This window comes from Terrapene carolina, unplaced genomic scaffold, assembly GCF_002925995.2.
Source record: "Terrapene carolina triunguis isolate 2854851 unplaced genomic scaffold, T_m_triunguis-2.0 Scaffold96, whole genome shotgun sequence".
In the NCBI taxonomy this organism is placed as follows: domain Eukaryota; kingdom Metazoa; phylum Chordata; order Testudines; family Emydidae; genus Terrapene; species Terrapene triunguis.
Window position 1 is genome coordinate 39,406,871 of NW_020664447.1, and position 19,574 is coordinate 39,426,444.

The window sequence follows — 19,574 nt, forward strand, 5'->3', positions numbered from 1 at the left end:
GACAAGATCCTTTTGACGGTCACGGAACATGGAAACCCTAACATCACCTGCCAGGAGATTCCACTGCTGTAGTCTGGAGCCCAACAGCTCTGCCTTACTCTTGGGTAGTTCCAAATCCCTGACAAGGTCATTCAGTTCACCTTGTGTTATGAGGTGTGGTTCAGAGGAGGAGGATGGGAGAAAATGTGGGTCCTGTGACATTGATGGTTCAGGACCAGAAGTTTCATCCTCTTCCTCTTCCTCGTCTGACTCAAGTGAGAATGATTCTGGTGCATCAGGAACTGGCAGTCCTTCTCCGTGGGGTACTGGGCGTATAGCTGATGGAATGTTTGGATAATGCAGAGTCCACTTTTTCTTCTTTGACACACCTTTCCCAACTGGAGGCACCATGCAGAAGTAACAATTGCTGGTATGATCTGTTGGCTCTCTCCAAATCATTGGCACTGCAAAAGGCATAGATTTCCTTTTCTTGTTCAACCACTGGCGAAGATTTGTTGCACAAATATTGCAGCATATGTGTGGGGCCCACCTCTTGTCCTGATCTCCAATTTTGCAGCCAAAATAAAGATGATAGTCTTTCTTAACCATAGTGGTTATACTGCGCTTTTGTGATGCAAAGGTCACTTCACCACAAACATAGCAGAAGTTATCTGCACTGTTCACACAAGTACGAGGCATCTCTGCTCACTTTGGCTAAACAGAAATGTGTCCCTTTGCAAAATCAAACACTGACAAATAAGAGAGCACGACACTGTATGATTTCTAGAGCTGATATAGGGCAATTTGTTCAGCAGAGTGATGTAAGATTCGTTATGATTGCATCATCCATGACTTCTAGGAATAACATGATGCAATTCATATCATGTATGACGCAATACCAGCTTCAGATTGCATCATTCATTGTTTTGCCTAAAAAGCAAGTACTGTCCAAACCCAGTCATAGATTTATTCATAGATCCAGTCAAAGATGTATTTTAGTCATTTCTGGTTTAAATTGAGATCCCTTCCCTTTATAACTCACTTATCCTCCGCCATTCCCAAGTCAAGGGTCGTATATACTGACCCAATAGCATATCTTGAAAACTAGAGCCAATCAACAATTTTAAGCATCATTTTCGTTCTCAGTGACCCAGAATTAGTAAAGTTTGACTACATTTATTTCAGAAGCATTTTGGCTGTAGAGCAGTGTTACAATGCTAATAGTGATTCTTGGGGACCCAGCCTACATTTTTGCTTCCCTGGCTCATGAAGCCATACACAGACTAACTGGACAGAAGCAAGGAAAAATGTAACTACCACCTAAGCAGGTGCAGGATAACTGGTGAATGTGCATTTGGTAAATTGAAAGGATACTGGAAATGTCCTGAGTGACTAGGCTAGCTCTGATTGAGCCAAATATTCTTATTGTTATTTCTGCATGTTTCATTTGACTGTTTTACATAATATTTGTGAAGCAAAGGAGGAAATGTTGCCTGTAGGGTGGAAAGGGTAAGTGGAAAGACTGCTGACTTTGAACAGCCAGACGCATGGGCAGTCACATGAGGACTTTGAGATGCTGTATGGCTGAGGAAGCTTTGAGAGTGTACTTTGAATAGTGTGCCATAGCATGAAAGTGTGCTGCTGTGTGCTATTTTGTGTATTTTTATGAAAAACTTTCCTTAGCTTCTATATGAATTGTACATGTACTGTTAAAACCCAGGATGGGAGAGATGCTTCTTTTGGGGGTCAAAAATGATGTTTTGTAAGACAAAGTAAATAAATATTTTCACAAAATGCAACTTTATTGAGCAGTAATCAACAATTGAAGTATTTAAAAAATATTTACAAAGTGCACAGTGAAAATGCTCCTATATGAACCACATGTCAGTGTCAGTGTACTCATATAATTTTTCTTGTTTTCTGCTGGGGTTGAGTGGAAAGGTTTCTTTGTAGGCTATGCTGGTGCCTTGCCTGGGTTGTGTGTTTATGGCACATGGCCAGGGAACATAGAATTGTCCATACATTGCAATGGCTTTAGGGTGTCAATCTTCAGGCATTTTACTCTGTAATGATTTTCAGTATCTGAGTTTGTTTGAGGCACTGCATTATGTTTGTTGTGCTTCTCAATGCATGTCTCATTTCTTCGGCCTTTCCTCGAGCATGCATTTCCTCCAGTCCACTGTCTCTTGTGAGTTGGCCTCAGAACTCCTGAGAAGATCTGAAAATGTCTCCCTTGTCCATTCTTCTTTCTCCTGATTATGGTCAGTCTTTCAGCAGAGATGGAGGGGGTGCCTGTCAATGGTACCCTGGCTTAGGCCTCTGATAAACAACAAGTGAGAAAGATATTGTTAGATTTAAAGGCTTACTAGATAGAAAAAGATAAGTCAGAAACTCCCTAAAAAGTTCCCATAAAGATATTCATAAAAGCTATGAACTGTGTCTGACTTGCTTCAGGGATGCTTGCTTTAGGAAGGTGAGTATATGGGGCACTGTTCAAAGCCTGTAGCCATGTGGGATGGAGGGTGGACTCTCGGGTGTCCTGATAATAAGCGTAGGCATAGTGCAGTAAATATTGCAGAACTTATAATCATAAAATGTTGGTCTGGAAAAGGTCATCTAGTTCTTTCCCTGTACTGAGGCAGGATTAAGTATACCTAGACCATTCCTCACTACTAAGGGAGCTGATGTTTGTGGCAGAAGGGAGTTTTGTTTCATTGGAGGCAGAACTGCCACTGGGTTCACTGCTGTTTTAGTGTGAATGCCTTTTAAAAATTTAGTTAAAGGCACTTAGAGTAATACATAGGCACATTTTTTTCATATTTTACTAGACATGTAAATGAAGAAAGACAGAAATTAGTTGTTATTGGCTAACTTGTTTCTTTTTTTCCCCTCAGGGAAAGACCATGTCTGTAGATTCATTGGCTGTGGAAGGAATGACAGATTTAACTATGTGGTCATGCAGCTGCAGGTGAGTTGAACTAAATAGATTTTAGGGATTTATTTTTTCCCCAAGCATGTATTTAGCAAAAAATAACAGTGAAATTTTAGAGCATGGTGGGTAGTAGAAAACAGGCCATTGTTATAGTGGGGTGGTGAGTCAAGGTAAACTGAATATTTCATATTGTTACCATCATCTGCCAGAAAGAAGGAGAAATCTCACAGATCTTCAGAACAGACTGAATATTTTAGTGAGAGAGGTGTTTACATCCCTCTGAAAACTTTACTTCAAGTTGGAAGATAGCTGAAGATGTGCCCAACTGCTTCTGGAATAGATTATTTTTTTCAATATGAGTTTTTGATCACTTCTCTAATGAAAATACATTGATAAACTTCCTGTGTAGGTTAAGACTCAATCCAGAGGATCAGAAGACCTATTCTGAGTGATTGTATATGTCAATTATACTAGATGTATCATGCACCTGTGCCGGAGAATTTTCCCAAGCAGTACCTATAGGGGTGGCCATGCCTATGCCCTGAGCTCCTTGTGCTTCAAACCAAGGGTATAGAGTGGGGAGCCACCCTACCTTCCTCTCTCTTCCTTCTTACCATCAGTGGTCAGAGCGTGCTGCCAGTTGTTCCTTTGTGAACATGTTATAAGTGTTTTGCTTCTGAATGGCACTCATTTTGGGGTTTCTTTCCCTTTTCTTTTCTCTCTCTCTCAACTCAGAGCTCCGCCCAATATCAGGGGAGCCTATGCCTAGGTCCCTTGGGTTTAAACTTTGTTCAGGGTGTTGCAAACTGACGGCGACCCTCACTCTTGCTGCCTCAAGTTTTTTGATGAGGGTCACATCAAGGACACATGTCCAGTTTGCCAGGGCTTCAAGAGCAGAACCAAGAAGTTAAGAGAAGAATGCCTCAGGTATATCCTCATGGAGGCCTCCATTTGCCTGGCATTGGTACTGCCTTGGTCAGATAGAGGGAGTTCCTCCCCATCCAGGAGCACTCCCCTGCCTTACCGGAAGGCAGGGAATGGAGGAGATCTCCTTCACCAGGACACTCCTTGAAGAGGCATAAGTGTTCAGAGCCCTCTCAGCATCTGAAGTCAAAGAAAGGAACAGTTTCCATGGTATCAAAGTCTTCAGTGTGGGACTCTTTAGCTGCAGACGTGACCCACTCCAGTACCAAAGATAGAGTGGATCCTCCAGCTTGCTGCCCTTGGTATTTCTTTCTAGTGGCTCGATCAGTGCAGAGCCATTGATTCCAGTTCACCAGTTGGGACCTTAAAGGCTGGGTATTTCTTCAGAGCAGGTGCAGGAAGAGGGTTTATTATCACCAGGCAAACACTTATTTCAGTACTGACCTGGAGGCCTACGTGGCTGAGCCTTTTGGTACTGCTCTTTCCAGTTATTCAGACCAGTAGTGTCTTGTCAGGGCTGTCGTACAGTGTGCACATGTTGCTTCTGATGCTGGTGTCCAGTACCACATCCTTTTACTGTGAAGCTGGTTCTGAGACCATCAGCAACCACCGCCTCAGTGCATAATACTGATAGACAGGAAGTCACTGAGGTTGCCACTGGTACTGCAGTCTAGTCAAAGATATTGGACCTGATCTCTGATCATGTTGTTTGGTACTCCGCCTCCCTGGCCAGCAGAGTACTCATATTCCTCCTCAGACTCTGAAGTGGGCTCCTACATCTCCCACAACAGGGAATCTAGGATGTTCTCCCATCATTGTTATCCTGTCATATGAGTTGTCCTGACAAGAGCAGACCAAGGCATTTGAGGGCCTGGTTTAGGCATGATTGTCCTTCAGTACTGTACTAGCCCTACCATTGGCCTTACTAGGTACAGTGGTGGATGTCTCCAGAGTCTAGATAATCATCCCAGCTGCACTGCAGAAATCAGTCCTTGAGAAGATGAGCCTCTCCACCCAGTATCGACAGACTGCAGGAAGTCGGTACAGAGCAGCTGCTACATTACAGAAATATATCCCTTAACAATGAAGTCTCCCCACGTGGTATCAATGGGCCTCTTGATCCTGGTTCTGACCATCACTGATGAGGTGAGGATCAGAATGGCTTGTTGTTGGCTTTAGACAGGACTTCTACATCTGCAATTCTTGACCAGCGCCAGGAGGGTTCTAGCCTGCCTCCTTTGAATACATACTCCACCTCCTCTCTGGAAGAAGCACTGGTATTGAAACCCTCTTTCTCAGCACCAGATGATTTAGAGGCCTATGAAGAGCTCCTGAAAAGGATGGCTACAACCTGGGGATACAAATGGAGCTTGTGGAAGAAAATCCACAAAAGCTCATAGACGTTTTACACCTGGCTACATCAGGGAAAGTTGCTCTCCCTATAAATGAGAAAGTTATGCAGCCTAATAAAACTTTGTGGCAAACTCCATCATCTCTCATGCCAGTGGCAAAGTACCCAGAACCCAATACCAGGTTCCATCTCAGGGATCTGAGCAGTTTTTTCATATTCCATAGGGATCCCTAGCAGTGGCAGTTGTAAATGAAAAGCACCGCCATGGTAGAGCAAAAATGACTTCTAAGGACAAGGACACACAAAAATTGGACCTCTTTGTCAGAAAAATTTGAGAGAGAGGTGGGAGGCTATGCAGTTGCAAGGTCTGCTGTACAAGCTTCCTTGGATGCAGCAAAATTCAGCTGTCAGAGTCATGACAATGGTGGTAACCATGCACCGTGCGGCTTGGCTCCAGGATTCCCACTGAAGTCCAGCAGACTATCGAAGACCTCTCCTTTTAGGGCTGTGAATTGTTTTGTTTGAAAACAGATGATTAACTGCATACATTTTAAAAAAAACTATCGGGCAGTGTTCAAGTCCCTAGGTCTATAGTCACCAGTCCCCAAAAGACTGAAGTTTTGTTCTCAGCTTCCACCAAGTCAGCAGTATGGTTGGCATAGACATCTGGATCAGTATAAGTGGGCATAGAAGCAGGAAAGGAGGAGACTTCCCCATCATCCGGGCAGCCACTCCTCTTTAAACAGCCCATTTGAATCTTCTGTCAAGGACAGCATACCGACAATATAAGATCTTGCAGACTGTCTTCCTCCCTTTGGGAGTAGGTTGTCATATTTCTTAAGTGCATGGCAATCCATCATCTCCAAGAAGTAGGTGCTACAGCACAGTGGAATCGGGATATACCCTCCAATTCCTGTCCTCCCCCTCCTTTCCTACCTACCTTCCCTGTCCCTTTTTGGGGAACCATCTAACAAATCAGTTCTGAGACAAGAGGTGCAGACTCTATGTTCTTTGGAAGCCACAGAAGAAGTGCTTTCTCAGTATTAGGGAAGAGGATTCTACTCACGATACTTTCCAATACCCAAAGCAAAAGAAGGTCCCAGGCACATTCTGAACCTTCAAAACCTAAACAGATACATCAAGAAGTTGTGATTCCACATGGTCTCCCTCACAATTATTATTCCTTGTTAGATCTGGGAGATTGGTCTGCTGCCTTTCACTTGAAGAATGCATGTTCCCACATCCATCTGACCATTCACCATGTCCATAGGAAATGTCTAAAGTTTGTAGTAGGAGGGGACTACTTTCAATTTACAGTTCTACCCTTTGGCATTTAATCTGCTCTGAGGGTTTTCACTAAGTTCATGGCTGTGGTGGCTCTGCTGCTGGGACATCCAGGAATATCTTTACCTGGACGACTGACTGCTGTGAGGAGTTCCTGTCAGCAGGTATAGGAAAGTATTCATCAAACATTCCACCAGTTTTCATGCCTAGGCCTGGTAATGAACATAGAGGAATTGACTCTAGTACCCCACCAAAGATAGAATTCATCAGAGCAGTTCTAGATTCAATTCTAGCCAGGACTTCTCTGCTGCTTTCAAGATGTCTAGCCATATGAGACATCTGCCTATCCCTCAAGAACCATCTTCATACATCAGTAAGGCTCCTGGGGCATATGGCAGCATGCACATATGTGACCCCACATGCCAGGCTGGATTTCAGGGAGTTACAAACATGACTTAAGTCAGTATATCTCCCTCATATACATCACCTGGACAGTCTAATATGAATCCCTGGCAAAATCGTACCCTGGTTGGGTTGGTGGAGGAGCCAAGACAAGGTGTGCAGGGGAGTTCCTTTGTCCCTGCCTCTTTCTTCCATAACTGGTAATGGACACTTCAGACATGGAGTGATGAGTGCATCTGGAAGCCATGTAGGTTCAAGGCTTGTGGTCCACTCCAAAGACGAAGCCTACCCATAAACATTCTCAAGCTAAGGGCAATCTCCAGAGTGTATTGCCAGTTGTTACCACATATATGTGGCAGAACTGTCTAAGCACCTGCCAACAACACCACAGTGGTGTTCTACATCAGTAATCAGGAGGCCTCCAGATCAAACAGCCTGTGCCAGGAGGCAGTCAGGCTGAGGAACTTCTGTATACAAAATTGCTTGATATTCGTAGCATCACACCTGCCGGGGGTTCAGAATGATGTAGTGGACAAACTAAGCAGGTCCTTCACCTTGGATCATGAGTGGTCCCTCAATAGGTCTATTCTACGATCAGTGTTTCAAGTAGAGGGGGGAAGGACTGTTTTCTCTAATCCAGTGACTACTAGGTTCTTAAAAGATCTAAATAGACTGTTCTCACATATTAGGGACCTTTTCCCAGAGTGGGATTTGAATTTAGTGTTATCTGCCCCCATGGTTCCCCTTTTGAACTGTAAGCCACTTGCTCATGGTGGCATCTTTCAATTAAGGTGTCCTTTTTAGTAGCCATCATGTCTTCAAGGAGAGTAGGAGAGCTGCATGGCCTAGTAATGGATCCTCTATATACTATAGGATGAGGTACAACTTAGGTCACGTTGCAAGTTTATTTCCAAAATAGTGTTTGACTTTCATCTCAATCAGTATATGTATTTACCAGTTTTCTTTCCAATGCCATAGAGTCATAGGGGCAAACAAAAGCTCCACCTGCTGGATGTTCAAAAAACTTTTGTGGCTTTTTATTTAGAAAGAACAAAGCCCTTTTGGTTCTCTTTCCAATTATATTTGTCTCCTTTGCAGAATGAATGAGGGGTCATCCCGCAACAGTGCAGTGGCAGTCCAAATGGATCACCAGCTCTGTTGTCATGTGTTACAATGCCATGGTTGTTAGTCCTGTAGAAAAGTTGGCTACACATTCAACCAGAGCTCACTCAGCACCCACAGTGTTTGAGTAACATCCCATTGTGGTCAATTGCAGAACTGCAATGCAGTCCAATCCACAACTTTGCTAGACATTGAGTGATTACTACTGCATCAAGGGAAGATGCTAATGTAGGAAAGTACTTTAGTAGTTCCTCTTCCAGTAAGACTCCTAGCCCCATCTCCATTGGAGATTGGGAGTCACCTAGTGTAATGTACATATACAGTCACTCAAAGAAGAAAGAATGGTTACTAACCTTTTTCATAACGGTTATTCCTTGGGATGTGTTACATATGTTTATTACATGACCCTCCTTCCTTCCCCAATGCATCAGTTGTTCATCTAAGGGTCTGGTGTGAAGGAACTGAAGAGTGGGAAAGGTGGCTACTCCCTTTATGCCTTCTTGCTTGGACTATGAGGAGCCCAGAGCCTGGGTGTGGCCACCCTTCGGGGTACTGTTTAGGAAAACTCTTCAGCACTGGTGCACGAGATGCTCATACCTAATGCAATGGACATATGCAGTGCATCTCAAAGGACAACAGTTACAAAAGGTGACTAACCTTTCTTTCCTGTAGAAAGGGGTTAAAATGGGGATTAACACTCAAAATGATAAAAAGAACGAGGAGTACTTGTGGCACCTTAGAGACTAACAAATTTATTTGGGCATAAGCTTTCGTGGGCTAAAACCCACTTCATCAGATGCATGCAGTGGAAAATACAGTAGGAAGATATATCTATATCTATATCTATATCTATATATATATATATATATATACACAGAGAACATGAAAAAATGGGGGTTGCCATACCAACTCTAAGGAGACTAATCAATTAAGGTGGGCTATTATCAGCAGGAGAAAAAAACTTTTGTAGTGATAATCAGGATGGCCCATTTCCAACAGTTGACAAGAAGGTGTGAGTAACAGGGGAAAAATTAGCATGGGGAAATAGTTTTTAGTTTGTGTAATGTCCATCCACTCCCAGTCAGCATCACTTGCCCCATTACCTCAGCCGTGCACAACACAATGCCATACACAGCCTCAGGAACAACTCTGACATCATAATCAAAAAGGCTGACAAAGGAGGTGCTGTCGTCATCATGAATAGGTCGGAATATGAACGAGAGGTTGCTAGGCATCTCTCTAACACCACATTCTACAGGCCATTACCCTCTGATCCCACTGAGGGTTACCAAAAGAAACTACACCATCTAGTCAAGAAACTCCCTGAAAAAGCACAGGAACAAATCTGCACAGACACACACCTAGAACCCCAACCACGGGTATTCTATCTGCTTCCCAAGATCCATAAACCTGGAAATCCTGGACGCCCCATCATCTCAGGCATTGGCACCCTAACAGCAGGATTGTCTGGCTATGTAGACTCTCTCCTCAGACCCTACGCTACCAGCACTGCTAGCTATCTTCGCGACACCACTGACTTCCTGAGGAAACTACAATCCATTGGTGATCTTCCAGAAAACAGCATCCTGGCCACTATGGATATAGAAGCCCTCTACTCCAACATTCCACACAAAGATGAACTACAACAATATCCCCGATAATGTCACGGCAAACTTGGTGGCTAAACTTTGTCCTCACCCACAACTATTTCACATTTGGGGACAATGTATATCTTCAACTCAGCGGCACTGCTATGGGTACCCGCATGGCCCCACAGTATGCCAACATTTTTATGGCTGACTTAGAACAACGCTTCCTCAGCTCTCGTCCCCTAACGCCCCTACTCTACTTGTGCTACATTGATGACATCTTCATCATCTGGACCCATGTAAAAGAAGCCCTTGAGGAATTCCACCATGATTTCAACAATTTCCATCCCACCATCAACCTCAGCCTGGACCAGTCCACACAAGAGATCCACTTCCTGGACACTACAGTGCTAATAAGCGATGATCACATAAACACCACCCTATACTGGAAACCTACTGACTGCTATACTTACCTACATGCCTTCAGCTTTCATCCAGACCACATCACACGATCCATTGTCTACAGCCAAGCTCTAAGATACAACTGCATTTGCTCCAATCCCTCAGACAGAGACAAACACCTACAAGATCTCTATCAAGCGTTCTTAAAACTACAATACCACCTGCTGAAGTGAAGAAACAGATTGACAGAGCCGGAAGAATACCCAGAAGTCACCTACTCCAGGACAGGCCCAACAAAGAAAGTAACAGAACGCCACTAGCCGTAACCTTCAGCCCCCAACTAAAACCTCTCCAGCGCATCATCAAGGATCTACAACCTATCCTGAAGGACAATCCCTCACTCTCACAGATCTTGAGAGACAGTCCAGTCCTCGCTTACAGACAGCCCCCCAACCTAAAGCGAATACTCACCAGCAACCACACACCACACAACAAAAACACTAACCCAGGAACCTATCCTTGCAACAAAGCCTGTTGCCAACTCTGTCCACATATCTATTCAAGGGACAGCATCATAGGACCTAATCACATCAGCCAAACCATCAGGGGCTCGTTCACCTGCACATCTACCAATGTGATATATGCCATCATGTGCCAGCAATGCCCCTCTGCCATGTACATTGGCCAAACAGGACAGTCTCTACGCAAAAGAATAAATGGACACAAATCAGATGTCAAGAATTATAACATTCAAAAACCAGTTAGGGAACACTTCAGCCTCCCTGGACACTCAATTACAGACCTAAAAGTCACAATTCTTCAACAAAAAAACTTCAAAAACAGACTCCAACGAGAAACTGCAGAACTGGAATTAATTTGCAAATTGAACACCATTAAATTAGGCTTGAATAAAGACTGGGAGTGGATGGGTGTGGTGGGGCGGTGCCCCACCCCCTGAGAAAAAGGCTGACTGCCAAGGGAGGAGGACTGGCTCCTGGGCTGAAGGGTAGCACCTTGGACAGAGCAGTGCTGGGGAAGGGCAGAAGGAGCTGGGGAGCTCCAGCCAAGGAAAACCCCAGGCTGCAGGCCTGGCTACAAAGGGCTGAGCAAGTGCACAGGGCCAAAGGGGAAGTGGCCCAGGGACAAGTCTGATAAGGGTAGAGAAGGAGGGCAGGGAGGCTGCCGCTAGAGGGTCCCTGGGTCGGGACCCAGAGTAGTGGGCGGGCCAGGGTCCCCCCCTTCCCCCTTGCACTATACCTGGCTGAGGAAGAGCGTGTCCTGATACGGGCTGTGGCTGGCCCCTGTGACAAAGGGGCTAGACTTTGAGGCTGCAGCCGGCCACTAGAACAGGAGCAGATGATGGATGGGACACCACCGGCAGAGGGCGCCCCGCAGAGGACAGAGCTAATTCCCAGGCGTGCCAGCGGGAGGTGCTGCAGGGGTGAGTCCTGCACCTCTACAATGGGTCATTACACAAACTAAAAACTATTTCTCCATGCTAATTTTTCCCCTACTGTTACTCACACCTTCTTGTCAACTGTTGGAAATGGGCCATCCTGATTATCACTACAAAAGTTTTTTTTCTCCTGCTGATAATTGATTAGTCTCGTTATAGTTGGTATGGCAACCCCCATTTTTTCATGTTCTCTGTGTGTGTGTATATCTTCCTACTGTATTTTCCACTGCATGCATCTGATGAAGTGGGTTTAGCCCACGAAAGCTTATGCCCAAATAAATTTGTTAGTCTCTAAGGTGCCACAAGACTCCTCGTTCTTTTTGCTGATACAGACTAACATGGCTACCACTCTGAAACTCAAAATGATGTGACTTTTCTTTAGAGAAAAATGTTGTGACATTAAAAAGAACCTGAAAAAGCAGTAGGTTCTGATACACATTGCTCGTCATTCTGCTACTTGGATATTCAAAAAGAATGGAGTGTAAAGATTTCTGTGAAAACTTGTGTTGTGTTTTTATTCTCTGTGGCTGCCAGGCACTCAGAAGGTTACAGATAAAAGACTCTATCATAACTAGAGCAGCTTTGCTGGCAATTCAAAAAAATAAAAAAATCTCTTTTGTTTCAGGTTGAATTGAAAACAAATGTTTTCAAAATTTTTAGCAAATTGAAAAGTTAAACTTTGAGATGAGTTGAAACAAAATGCATTTTGTTCCTGCTCTGATTTTATCATTTCTATTTCGGTGAATTTGAAAAAGCTAAGGAAAACTAGTTCCACAAAATGGCAGGGAAAGGAGGTGGTTCCACTTTCCTCATGACTGTTCACCAATGATTAGGGCACTCACCTGAGATGTGAAAGGGCCATGTTCAATTCCACCCTCTCTCTGAAATGGAGAAGGGATTTGAACTTGAGTCTCTCACAGTGCAGTAGAGTACCTTAGCTTTGTGGCTATGGAATATTCCAATGTGGGTCCTTCACAGTCTCTCCTGTTGAAGCTGTTTCAAAACTTATAAATAATTAAATAATGATTGGAGCATGGACTTGAACTTGTGTCTCCCATATCCTATGTCAGTGCTCTAACTACCAGACTAGAGTCATTTTCACCCTCTTTCCCTGGCCTCAAGACTGTCCATTTGAATTCATAGTGGCAAATTCATAGATTCTTTCCAGAACATCACATAGCTAAGTGGATAGGGCACTCCCCTGAAATGTGGGAGAGACAAGTTCAAAGCCGTACTTCACATCAGGAAGAGAGAGGAACTGAACTTGCATTTCCCACATGCCAGGTGAGTGCCTTAACCACTGGGCTAAAAGATATAAGGAGACCATCTCCTCATTCCCCACCTCCAGCCGCTTTTGAATCTAGTCCTCCTTTGTTTTTGTCAAAATGCTCAAAATCTAAAATGGAAAATGTTGAGTTGGGTCAAAATGAAACGTATTGTTTGGACATTTCCAAAACATTTTGATTTTTTGGTTTGGTCAAAACTATTCTGCGAACTCAAATGTAAATTTACTAATAGTTTTAGGTAGACCGAAACTGCAGTTTCTCCCCAAAAATGTTGTCCAGCTCTAATCATAACTGACAAATACGCCAAAATCACTTTTCTGCTAGATCCAGTGATTCAGGTTATCTGGAATCAGAGACAGTGAGTCACATTTTCAAAAACAGCTTCTAAATTTAATGTCTGAAATATTTGGAGAATTTTGCATATAAATTTAGAACACCTTCTCCATCACTGAATTTTTCAATCAAGATTGATTGCTTTTCTAAAAGATATGCTCTAGAATTATTTTTGGGAAGTTCTGTGGCATGTGTTATACAGGATCTCAAATTACATGATCATAATGGTCCCTTCTGGACTTGGAAACTATTCATCTATGAGATGTGGTGTCCTTGAAGAGTACAATGGGCGAGGGGCGAGTCCTAGGATGCGTTTCTTAAGACTTCCATTGTGAACAGTTTAAGAAAAACATCCAGTGTTGTAGCTGTGTTGGTCCCAGGATATTGGAGAAACAATGTGGGTAAGGTAGTATCTTTTATTGGACTAATTTCTGTTGGTGTGAGAGATGTAAGCTCGAAACCTTGTCTCTCTCACCAACAGAAGTTGGTCCAATATAAGATATTACCTCACTCACCTTGACTCAGTTCAAGATAAGATAAGTAAATAATTTATTAACATTATCTGTGAATACTGTTTTTGGGACTGCTCCCGAAAATGTTCTTATGTTTTGATTAGGGTCGGAATTTGGCAGATCTGCGTCGGAGCCAGTCTCGAGGGACCTTCACCATCAGTACCACCCTGCGCCTGGGAAAGCAGATTCTTGAGTCCATTGAGAGCATTCACTCTGTGGGATTCCTGCACAGAGACATTAAACCAGTAAATTCCTTCTTAAGCCAAAACCAGTAATGAATATGTGGGCCTTAGTTGACAGCATTAAGAAGAAAGGGCAGTGTATTAGATGTTAACTTACAAAAGTTAGAAGGGGCAGAGAATTGGATATGAATCTTTCAAAATGGCAGTGCAAAATTTATTTAATTCGTGCTAGATTGCAACTGGTATAAATGGCGGTCATCCTCCAAGTGATCTTGAATTAGCATTTTCATCTGTCAGCTATAGAGACCTTATATAGCAGTAACTCCCACCACAGAATAAAATATGATTAGAGATTATTTGGACTATATAAGCAAACTCTTAATGTAAGAAATCAAAAGGAGTAAACTTTAACCATAGGAAATATTTGTAAGAGTTTTAATAATCTAATGTATGAATAACAAAGACATACAAACCATCTCTGCATATGGAAGAAAACTGTTATGTGCAGGAGGCAGCATGATATGCTAGGTTGTCAAAGCCTGAGCTTTGGATAAAACCCACTAAAAATAGAAAGCTATTGGTTGCTTGAGTAAAGTGTAGGTACAGAAATTTTATTTGGGAAAAGCAACATACAGTACATAATTCGGAAGGAATTCCTCAGCAGTTATTATGGTGTTCTGGTAATTGATTATTCTGTAGTAATATGCTTGTTTTTGTTTGGAAGTCTTATTCACCAACAAAGACACTAAGTTTTCAATTTCAAAAAGCACGCACAAATTTAAATAGAAGATACAGTATTAAACAAGCAGGATATTTAAGACCTGGTCGGATCTAACAGGGAAGACTAAATCCTGAAGGTCTCAGTGCCTTTAAAATTAAATATTTGCCTGATTATATTTTTTAAAGTATTATTTTAAATACCATGTAAATACCATTTTGTTCCACCCACAAAAAAAGATAGCTACAGTACTAGGGTTACCATAATCCAGCAAGCAAAAAAGAGGACGGGAGGAGCCCCGCCCCTGTCCTGCCCTAGCCCTGCCCCATCCTGCCCTAGCCCCGCCCCTGCCCCTCCCACTCCCCCCCTCAGAACCCCCAACCCTCCCCCTCTCCTTGTCCCCTGACTGCCCCCTCCTGGGACCCCTGCCCCTAACTGCCCCCCAGGACTCCACCCCCTATTTATGTACAGGCGTGACTACCTGCCCTTTCCTGGTTATATACGCGGCCAGTCCGCATCCACATCCAGTAGTTAAAAAAAAAAAATAAATAAACTAATAATTTAAATTGGAATTTCATCCATTAATAAGTATTTATTATATAATTAAAACCATTCTATTGAAGGACAGATATTAAATAACACTAAATAAGTTAATGTTCAAAACAATATTAAAAAATTGAAAATTTAGAGCATGGAAACCAAAATAGCTAAAATTTAGTTTTGGCAAGATACACGGAATGGAAACTCCGGGATCTTTACCTGTCACTGAATATAGCCATCATACCAATAGTGGAATATAAAACAAGTCTACATATACTCTCCTTAAAATTTTTACTTCTGTCCATTCCCAATAATTGTAACAAATCATTATTACCTTCACTCCACTTGCCACGCGCCCCAAGCACAAAACCAAAGAAGTGAATATTTTTACCTCCCGTTAAGTTTTTAATTTCTTCCTCTAACTCAAGATAATAAGCCACCTTCTCACTGTGGGCTTGTTCCAAACTTCCGGCATTATCCTCCCATCGCACTGTAACATCAACCACCACTGCTGTATCTCCTTTTATAAATATAATATCCGGCTTTCTTAACTCACCCTTACTATTTCTCAAATGGGGCTCTATCATTGCCTTCCACCCTAATTTACCAACCTTATCTACAACTGCAGACACTACTCTATTATGCCTTTTTATCCTAGCATTCTTAGTCTTATAACATTGTCCTGAGATATGGGGAACAGTCTCCCGCACTTTACCGCACCATCTACAAAGAGCATTCACACCTCCTCTTCCTCTTGCTAATGTCTCCCTAGTAGGATAAATATTTGCCCTAAGCTGCAATGCTGCGATATACGCTGACGATTTAACTTTACTAGAGTTTCTAAAAATCGAATTACTAATTAAATCATTTTTAAAATATTTTATCCCTATTCCCTGACATCTCAGTTCCGACCATCTTAAAAATTCCTCTTCCCTCCATTTCTTGGGATGAGATGTTACTGCACTAAATGACAATATTTTATCCACAAGATTTTCTCCTGCATATAGATAAGATAGGTCCATCCAATCATCTCTCGAGACAATATGTCTCCTCCATTTACGAATTAACATATTTGGGATTTGCACACTAAACTTAGTGAGAGCTAAACCACCATCCCTACCTCTAGAATAAAATATCCCATCTGTGGTACACTGAGGTAAATGTAAAATCTCTTTAACTATTTTTCTAACTAACACATCAAGATCGTCTAAAAGATTAAAAGGGGGTTCTATTAAAAGAAGATTATAAAATAGCTTCGGTAAGATATATGTCTGTAAAATTAATATTTTTTGGGCCGGTTTTAATGGGGCCTTAATTAAATTCTCACTCCAATCTTTCAATTTTTCTTTAAGTACCGGTCCCCCTACACCTATCCAGGGATCTATTCTAGCCCCTAAATATTTTTCAAAATCCCCTGGTTGAACATATTCAATCTCCTCTGACCCTATCTGCCAATTATCCTTAGGATTAACTACATAGGTTTTATGTTTAGTTAAAATATGAAAGCCTTTCGTTTTCTTCACATTAACAGAGAGATTAGTATTTTTACAAAACTCCTCTAAGATACCCAAATTTTTAATCATTCCTTTATATGAGCTACTTAAAATTGCCACATCATCGGCAAAAGCCAATGACGTGACACCATTACCCTTAACATAAAAACCACTTCCTTCTACTTCTAATCTAGTTAAAAGGGGATCCATAGCAATATTAAACAAAATTGGGGACAACGGGTCACCCTGCTTGACCCCCCTCCTAATTAAAATAGACTCAATAGCTTCATCACCCACCCATACCCTAGTTGTGCAATTATCATAAAGGTCCCTAATAATATCTATAAAATGTTCATCTATACCAAATCTTCTCAACCCGGCTATTATATGTCCGTGTCCCACAGAATCAAATGCTTTAGCCAGATCTACGAACACTATTGCAATTTCATTCCCATTTCGTTTAGCCCCTTTAATCAAATTATCTAATATAGCAATATTTTCCTCACACCCAGGGGCGGATATAAACCCTTTTTGTCTACTACATATCTTAACTGTTTCCACCAGTCTTTTTGCTAATATTTTGGTATAGATTCTAATCCAAACTGACCCAATTGTCAATGGTCTCCAAGATGTTAACTTCTTCATTTCCTCCTCATCTTGTGTCTTTGGTATTAAAATCGTTCTATTTTTCTTAAATTCATCTGGTACCTGTCTATTTAGAAACCATATATTAAAAATTTTTGTAAGTATTAAGGAGTCTAAATTAAAAATATCCCACAAATTGCTCACTTTTACTTTATCTGGGCCAGGAGCACTATCTTTTCTTATTTCTCTTAAAGCTATTCTAATCTCATCCACAGAGATCGGACTCATTAATATATCATTATCCGCATTCTCTGTGGATGATGGCCACCCTATCATATTATCATGTCCAATTGTTCCCAAAATATTCACATAGTATTCCTCAATTTCTTTCATAGGGATAGCACACTTAGCCTTATCTGGCTCTCCCATTATAATGCGAGTCAATCTTCTTCTATCCTTATCAAATAATTGTTGATAGAATTTATACTTAGCTTTCTTTGTAGCATATCTCCTAATTGCATTAAATTGCTTCCTTCTCCCCTCCTTTCTCATCTTCCCTTTTCATTTATTCCTCAACTCTATTTGACTTTCATTTCTAGGGTTCTTTCCCTCTACTAATGAATAACATAATTTTTCCAACATTGCCCATCCGAGAGCTTTTGTTAAATCCTCCTTTAATAATCCTTCAATTTCCCCTAAACTATTTATTATTTCTCTTCCCTCCCTACTTTGTTTTCCCCGTTTACATATTTTCTCCACTAAATCCACTTCTGGATGTCCTTTTAGTGGGAAAATCCTCTCTCTTGGGGGCGGAATTTCTAATATATTTACTCTAATGTCCTCTACCTCAGTCACTTCCTCCCTATCTCCTGTTACCACTAACTTCTTCTTTGCTAATTCTCGTCTTTTATCTGATATTTGTTTATTCGTTTTGGTCCTCATCTCGCTCTCAATACATTTATTTATATTCCTTTTCCCAATATATTTCCTTTCCAACTGTATAAGCTGTGCAACCTCATCTTTGGTCCATATACGAGATCTAGTCAATCCCTCTTTGATCTTACTTTTAGCAGCCATATCTTCTTTTCTTTGCTCATTCCTCACAGCAGGGTGTCTATGTCTACAGTGTTGGCTCAATCCAGATCTAGTATGAAAACCAAGCCCACAGACCGAGCACGTATGGCTCTTCATTGGGGTATCCGCCTTCTTGGGTATGCACTTGGGGTAGTGGCAAGCTATATTATGATATTGAGAAGATTTTCCACATTTACTACATACAACTCGTATGGCTTTACTTTTATGAACCACATTAATGTGTTTGGCCCATTTACCAAATGTTGGTAATATCTGGGGACATATTGGACAATTAAAACTATCAACGGGATACTCTAAATAAAAAACCCCATCCTTCCACGAACTACTTTCTAATATATTTATATTACTACCAGTGCTGTTAAGATCCTTATTACGATCCCTATTAAAATCAGTACTTGGTCTAAAACTATTTAATAAACTAGACCCATTAACTAAATGAGCATTAAGATATCCCGATTCGCTAACATATGGATCATCAAATGTACTTAAATACTTAAAATCTGGATTGAAACTTTCCATAGTTAAATCATTAAAAGTGTCCCTTGTAAAAACCATCGGTAAGATAGATAAAATCTCCTCACCATGATCATCACAAACATTCTCCTCTACCTCCTCTCCATGCTCCAGCGCCAATCCGGTATAAAAATATAAATTACTTTTTTCCATAGCTAAAAGATTTACCCTTCTCAGGGGGAAACTAACCCTTTCCAGGGGGAAACTAACCCGTGCCTGGGGGAGACTACCCTTGCCTGGGGGAATCTAACCCTTACCAGGGGGAGTCAACCTGTACCTGGGGGAGGCTACCCTTACCAGGGGGGCATCCATGTGGCACCATATGGGGCTGCCCAACCCCGTCCCACACCCCACTGAATGTGGGATGTGGGTTCGTCCTCCGCAATCCGCCTGGCTATCCAAGCCAGTTACCGACTCTCACCACGAGGAGGTAGCGGTTGGACTTGCAATCCAGAGGCTTTCCTCAAAGAGGGGTCCCAAACAGCATAATGTCGAGCTCTAACGGGCGTGTGAGAAAAGGCTCAGATCTTGGTAGGGGTTGCCCCTATTGACCGGGCTCACGCCCACCCCCACCTCACCGATAACCCATTCTCTCACTACCCTCAGGCAATGTTTCCGTCCAAGCCCGACAGCTGAGAGGGTCCAGAGACGCATGGAGAGCCATTAAGAGAGCCAAGAGAGCCTAAGCCTCCCTGCCTCTTGTCCCCTGACTGCCCCCTCCAGAGACCCTCCCCGCATCCTAACTGGCCCCCTAGGACTCTACCCCCTACCTGTACCCTGACTGCCCCAACCCTTATCCACACCCCCACCCCCAGACAGACCCCTGGGACTCCCACGCCCCATCCAACCACTCCCCACCCCCTGACAGCCCCCCCC

The 19,574-nt window shown here is 42.4% G+C and overlaps 1 protein-coding gene across 1 annotated transcript in view; it reads left to right on the forward strand.

Moving 5' to 3' along the window:
• The window catches only part of TTBK2 (tau tubulin kinase 2), a 212,099-nt gene that overhangs the window by 78,514 nt on the left and 114,011 nt on the right, over positions 1–19,574 (forward strand). The window contains exons 3-4 of the mRNA XM_026651392.1: positions 2,874–2,947; positions 13,677–13,817. Coding sequence (XP_026507177.1) covers positions 2,874–2,947; positions 13,677–13,817 — 215 coding nt within the window. The remainder of the gene's footprint in view (positions 1–2,873; positions 2,948–13,676; positions 13,818–19,574) is intronic.